Here is a 7,279-nt window from a genome sequence, read left to right as displayed (position 1 = left end):
GGCTAATTTTTGTAGTTTTAGTAGACATGGGGTCACACTGTGTTGGCCAGGCTGGTCTCGAATCCCTGGCCTCAAGTGACCCTCCTGCCTTGGCCTCCCAAACTGCTGGAATTACAGGCCGTGACTCTGCCTAGCCTTTTTTTTACATTTAAATCTTTGAAACATATAATTCATTTTGATGTAAGGAGTATAATATGGATGCAACAGAGCTACTCTGTTGTCCAAACATCATTTATTATTTCATCTTTTTCCTGTTGAAATACAATTTCATTTTTATTATATACTGCTTTTGAATTTGAATTTAATTTTGGAGTCCTTTTATTAAGTTGATTTGTCTATTTTCCAGCCGTGTATACTTGTTTTAACTTGTGTATATTTTAATGTCTAAAAACGTTATCATTTTTCCGCTTTTAGAATTCTTTATGAACATATTTAATGTAAATTATAGAACTGGCTTGTCCAGTTCTTAAAAAATATCTTGTGGATTTTTATTGGGTATGTGTTAAATTTATAAATTATTTTATAGATTGATTTAGGATAAACCTTTTTATGATATTTAGTCCTCCTAGCTAAAGAACACAAGATAACTTTTCTTTCATTTATTCAAGATATTTTATGCGTCTTAGTTGCATTTTAATGCATACTTCATAAAGATCATTTGTATAAAACTTTTCACAGTTGTATGGAAGTACTTCTTGTTTATAAATGAGTTTTGAAAGGTTGAAATATTTTTAAAGATTGAATTATTCAGAAAATTCAGTGTATATATTAAAATCATTTTCTATTTGAATTTCAGGTCAGATATACAAAAGGGACAAAGATTATGCCAGTAGTTGCTCATACTTTCTCACTTCAAATAACTTTTATTTTCTGTATCATAAATCTATTAATGGTGTATATTATTTATGATAATGAAGAATGTTTTATTAACTTTCGTTTTGCATAACAGATTCTATTTTGTTTATTTCTAGCTTATTTTGTCTTCTAAAGATGATGAAATTATTGAGTATCAGCAAATGTTACATAACCTAAGGGAGAAACTTAAGAATGCTCAGCTAGATGCTGATAAAAGTAATGTTATGGCTCTACAGCAGGTAAAATCTTACCAGAATTTGGTTTATCAACCAGTTTTATTACAGTTGGAACTTTGAACGATGTCTTTTATTTATTATGTCATCAGTGCCTAGTCTAGCAGCTTGTATTAGCAACTGTATAATAATGTCTTTTGAAATTTCTTATACCATCTGGTCCCAATAAAAAATTAGAATTAAGTTTATAGAGTCCAGATTAGAGTTAGAACTAGAGTTATTTTGTTTATTTTTCTATGTTTATGTGGATAGTACACATATTGTTTTGGTTAGAAATTAACAAAAAAATGATTTAAAACTTTTAGAAATTTTAAAATAATTTAATACTCTGTTAAGGCTTATTTTGCTGTATCTTAGTCCTAACATATCCTACACAATGCGAAATAAGCTAAAAGCATGGTTATAATTTGATTATGCTGCCTATTTTATTTTTAGTGAAAATAACTCATATAAAAGGAAGTCACACTTTTATTATTTGTGCTGTAGTTATAGTCCAAAAGTGAGAAGATGATTTGAAAAGTATATGCTGAGTAAGAGCAATTACAGGGGACAATATTTTTGAATAAAGTACTAAAGGGGAAAAAGCTAAGTAGAATTAAAGAGAAAGCACGGAGCAAAACAGAAACATACAGAATGGTAGAAAGATGAAATTGAATGGAGGATGAGGAAAGTAACATAAGGAATTGTAAAAGCCACAAACATTAGGGAGTTCTGGAAATACTATTTTCCAGAGTATTAGCCTTTATATCCATCTTTCAGTATTGGAGTAACAGCAGTGTACCTATCATGTGTATCATTGTGTATTACAGTTAAAGTGTACAAAATGGTAAAAGGCATACTTTAACACACAAGAAAGTATGTTCTACAGTCTTGTTGAAAAAAATCAGACCTACTTTTTTCCTTACCTTTTTAGGTTAATATTCATGAAGGGATATATATTGTTTTAAAATATTTTATAGGGTATACAGGAACGAGACAGTCAAATTAAGATGCTCACAGAACAAGTAGAACAATATACAAAAGAAATGGAAAAGAATACTTTTATTATTGAAGATTTGAAAAATGAGCTTCAAAGAAACAAAGGTATTTTTATAAATATATAAAGCTATTTTATATATCATTATGTTTTTAAAGTACTTTATGTTTGTTAAAATAAAATGTCAAGTCAATATTGAGTTTTCTCCATTTGAATTTTATCATATTTTCAAAAAATTGTACGTGATATTATTTTTTATTATACTTATATTACTAGTGCTTACCTTTGTAAATGATGGATGTATTTTCTATTATTTTTCTCCTCTGGTGAAAATTACATTAACTTTTATTACCAGGTCACTGGTATGAGGGAAATGAAAAATTGTGATACAATTATTTTTATTTAATTTTTTATAATTAACAAAGAATGGAGGATAATAAAATTTTGACCAGTGTAGCAGCATTGCTGATAGTTTTCAGAGGTCATTTCACATTAATCTTACTCAAATTAATGTTTCATCATATTCTCCTTACCCTGAGCCATATTACCTAGTTTAACACATCAAATTCTATGAATGTAAGTTCTCACAATATCTGTGTTGGTATATTTCCATAGCACTACATACTATAGTTATGCCAGGGCACACTAATGCAAACTGTTCATGGGAAATTCATAGACATGTTTTTTATAATTGCTGAATATATATATACACACACACATACATGTACACACACATGTATATATATGACATGAAGAAGAAATAGTGATTCAGTGCGCGTATGTGTGTATAAGTGTAGTGATGTGGTGTTTGCAGGTATGGTTGTAATTTTGAAAATGAAGCAAAAGCCTTGCTGAGGAGATAATTGAACCAATACTTAAAGGAAGTGAAGGAGTAAAACATACAGATGGCTCTAAGCAGTGAGAATAAGTTCAAAGGCACTAAAGTAGGAGTGTACAAAGCATGTTTGAGAACAACAAAGAAGTCTTTTTGGCTGGAGTAGAGTCAGCAATTGGGGCAGTGATAAGATCAGAGAGGTAAACTGAGGCCATATCATATGGGGCCTTATAGTTCATTGTGCAGGCTTGGCTTTTAAGTGAGAAGGGACAACGTGGAAAGTTTCTGAAGATAAGAATGATATAATTTGACTTAGACTGTGTTTGTAGTAGACTGTAGGAGTGGTAAATAAAAAGCAGGGAGACCTGTTAGAAGACGATTGCAATAATCTGGAGATGGTGGTTTGGGGCATGGTGGTAGCAGTGGAGTTATTGGATGTAGCAGTTCTGGATGTATTTTGAAAGTGATAAAAATGGAATTTGCTAACAGATCAGATGTAGGATGTGAGAGAGAGAGAACTCTTGGTCTGAACCAAAAGTTTTGGTCATGGTGGTGTTGTGGGAAGAGCAGGTTGAGAGATAATCAGGTGCTTAATTTTAGATATGTTAGGTTTGAGATGATTATTAGACATTCAAGTGAAGGTGTTAAGTAGGCGCTTATATATAAAAGTCTAAGGTTTAGGACAGCAGTCTAGGCTAAAGATATGTTTGGTAACTGTCTCCATAAAAGTAATTGAAGTAATGAGGCTGGCTAAGGTCACCAAGGGAGTAAATGTAGGTTAAGAAGAAAAATCTAAAGAACTTCTACTTTAGCAGCTGGGGAGATAAAAAGGAGCAACCAAAGGAGACTGAAAAGGAAAGCCCAGAGAGCTCAGAGGAAAAGCAGGAGTTTGGAGAGCCCTGAAAACCACATGAGGAATGTAACCAAGGAAGAAGAAACAACTGCTTTCAGAGCTGTGTTCATTGATGCTGATAGGTCAAGATGATCACTAGAAGTTGACTATTGGACTTAGCAATGGTCATTTTTGGTTCAAGAGAAAATGGGTAGAGAGGAAATGTAATAAGGAAATACAGGAACTCTTTCCCAGGACTGTTTCTATAAAGAGAAGGGGAAAACAAGGTAGTAGCTTGAGGGGAAAGAGGGATAAAGAAAACATTTTTCTCTTTAAGATGGAAGAAATAACTCATGATTTTAGGTTAATAGAAAAGTTCCGTTAAAGAAGAAACATTGATGAATCAATGAAGTGTAGAGAGAGAACTTCTGGAACAATAATATTTTAAGAATGCAATGGGATGAGATCCTAGTGTGTCAGTGAAGAGGTTGGCCTTAACTAGGAACATAGAGTTCATCCATAATTACAGAAAAGAAGGTAGAGTGTATAGATATAAATATAGGTGACTTGGTAGACATCCTGGTAATGGGAATTTGTTGAAGTTCTAAACTGGTTGCTGCTTTTTTCTCAGTGAACAAGGGAGCAAGGTTCTTAGCTGAAGGTGAGGATAGGAGAAGATGTTTCATAAGTTTGAGGAGAAAGAAGAGAAGCGAAAGTATAAAATGGTCATCTGAAAGACTGAAGATGTGGAGAATGTGGTATGACTGTTGAATAGCTTCAAGAGCCCACTATACATATATATATATGTATTTATGTATTTCTATATATGTGTTTATTATATTTGTATCAGAAAACTTTGAAAGAAGTTTAAACTGCTTTAAAAGGATGACTAATAGTATGGATTGTGCATATTCTGGTTACTAGGAGAAAAAGTGGCAATTGATCTCTGCTGTCAAATAAGGAAAAGAACTTATCTAATAACACTTTAGTCAGTCCATAGTTACATAATCCCTAAAGCTCACAGAAGGTGTGTGTACTAGACTGTACTCTGTATCTTGAACTTAACTTGTAAAACGCAATGGCTAATGGTATTCTTCCTTCATAAATTAGGATTAGGTTTAGTTATCAGAAACAGAGAGCTGAAGAATAATGGCAAAAGCAAGATAGACATTTATTTCTCATCTACATAATGGTCTAGAATTAAGTATTCCAGGGTGTTGCCTTCATCTGCCCATCCAAAATGGATGCAGTGCAGCTTTATCTCATGTCTGTATCCCAAACAGCAAGAGAGAGGAAGAGGGGACAAGAGTTAAAAGCATGTGCTGAAGGATAGGCAGGCAAATACAGTGTTTATTGTATAGGCCTTGTGGAAGAATGATAGGAGAGTAGATATGTGGAAGAAAGGGAGAATAGATACTGGGGGACAACTCAGCCTGTGTCACGTTCCACAGCTTAGCTGTTAGCTCCAGACAGCTGGGCTCATTTCGTAAAAGCTTTTGTGATCTCACATACTAGTCTTATGCTTAAGTCCAATATTAAATATATAACCTATATATTAGTAAATGCTTATTATGATTGAGTGTGAGAATAATCTGTGTCAATAAATTTTGGAATGATAGCAATCTTAGGTTTTGTTTTTTTAACAATTTAGTAAGATATTACAAGTAGGCATTTAGGAAGTTTTTAGCTTAGTTTGGATTGAATTTAGTTGCAAGTGGTGGAAAAATCAAGCATAGTACAATAATTTAAACAAGACAGAATTTTATTTCTCTATAATATAGACAAAGTTGAAGCAACCAGGGCAGGATTTGTGTGACAGATGCACAAATATTCCCTATCAGGGACCCTGTATCTTGTTGCTATGCCTATCTCAACATGTGGTTTCTAATTCATGTGAAGTTGCCACCCTCATATGCATGTGGATTTCAGCTAGTAGGAAGGAGGAAAGATAAAGATTATTCCTTTCTTTTAAAAACTTTTTTTTTTTGAAATTCATGTATGACCTTTGCATTTATATTCTATTACTGACATGACTACACATAGCTGCTTGTATGTCAGTGGAAATTTAGTTCTTTATTTCAAATGGCCATATGTCGAGCTAAAAATCCATAGTTTTAGTACAGTGGACAAAAGGGAGGTTGAATATTAGGAATAGTTAGCAGTCTGTGTCACAATGATCATTCATTGTAAAGCAGTATTTTGCAACCTTTTAAAATCCATACCCCTTCAGCTAAGATTTTGCTGAACTTTAGTTTTTTAGTTAATTGTATTAGTAAAACCGAAACAAAACTTTCATCTTAGAAATATAAAATGACAAATTTAGAGGAGTTTTTTTAATGGCATACCACTTTTCTTGCCACCATATTGGAATCACTGATTTGAAGGAATAAGTCGTCAATTCAATTAATGATTTTTGTTTTTACTCTGTAGGTGCTTCAACCCTTTCTCAACAGACTCATTATATGAAAATTCAGTCAACGTTAGACATTTTAAAAGAGAAAACTAAAGAGGCTGAGAGAACAGCTGAACTGGCTGAGGCTGATGCTAGGGAAAAGGATAAAGAATTAGTTGAGACTCTGAAAAAGTTAAAAGATTATGAATCGGTAAGTATTTTTATCTTGTCATTCAAGGAGCTTAGAATTATTCTTGCCATTCACAGACTATTCTGTGCTATTTACTGCATACCATTTAAAAAACATTCCATAAGTGTCTTTTGATAAAGGTTATCCTCATTAATTTATACTGAACTATTGAAATCTTTGAGCATTTACTTTTTGTCAGGAGAATTGTTTTCAAACCTTTGATCACAAGTGATTTGTCCAAATAATCAGTTTTGATGAAGCAGCAGGATTACATTTTTTTTATTATCTGTGTTCATTGGGCCACCATGTAGATGTGACACCACTGGCCAACTTGACAGAATTTATGACAGGAACATACTGTGTCAATACAACCTGCTCTCCACTTTTTATACTTTTTCATTGGTTACAACTGATTCAAGCAACTAGTGACTTACTTATTCTACTGGTATTGCTGATTTGCTTTTACTAATTCTTTTAGTATTTTGGTAAGTGTTTTATATGTAATACATATTCGGAGTCACTTTACCTTTAGGATATTATACTGTAAAGTTTTAACTGTTGCATATTACATCATTATTATTACTGGATTTGGTTTATAGAAGCACAATAAAAGACAGGTATAATGATATAAATTATAGGCATATGTACATTTTCCTTTAGACTTAGTAAAAAAACATGAACTTGATAAATTTATTCAAGTAAACCATGTTATATTTTAAATTAGATTGGATATTTTTCAGGGAGTATATGGTTTAGAAGATGCTGTCGTTGAAATAAAGAATTGTAAAAACCAAATTAAAATCAGAGATCGAGAGATTGAAATATTGACAAAGGAAATCAATAAACTTGAATTGAAGATCAATGATTTCCTTGATGAAAATGAGGCACTTAGAGAGCGTGTGGGTAAGCCATCTTTTAAGTTACATAGTTTGCTCAGCCTGATTTACAAGTCTTTTTTTAAAATTT

The 7,279-nt window shown here is 32.4% G+C and overlaps 1 protein-coding gene across 1 annotated transcript in view; it reads left to right on the top strand.

Annotated features, from left to right (window-relative positions):
• Positions 1-7,279, top strand: part of CEP290 (centrosomal protein 290kDa) — a 96,218-nt gene that overhangs the window by 14,739 nt on the left and 74,200 nt on the right. The window contains 4 exon segments of the mRNA XM_011965445.1: positions 972-1,094; positions 2,048-2,171; positions 6,162-6,334; positions 7,054-7,216. Of these exon segments, the coding sequence (XP_011820835.1) occupies positions 972-1,094; positions 2,048-2,171; positions 6,162-6,334; positions 7,054-7,216 (583 nt within the window).

Source organism: Mandrillus leucophaeus, unplaced genomic scaffold (genome assembly GCF_000951045.1).
Source record: "Mandrillus leucophaeus isolate KB7577 unplaced genomic scaffold, Mleu.le_1.0 Scaffold726, whole genome shotgun sequence".
NCBI lineage: Eukaryota > Metazoa > Chordata > Mammalia > Primates > Cercopithecidae > Mandrillus > Mandrillus leucophaeus.
The sequence above is the reverse complement of the archived record's forward strand: the minus strand, read 5'-3'. Positions and strand labels throughout refer to the sequence as shown.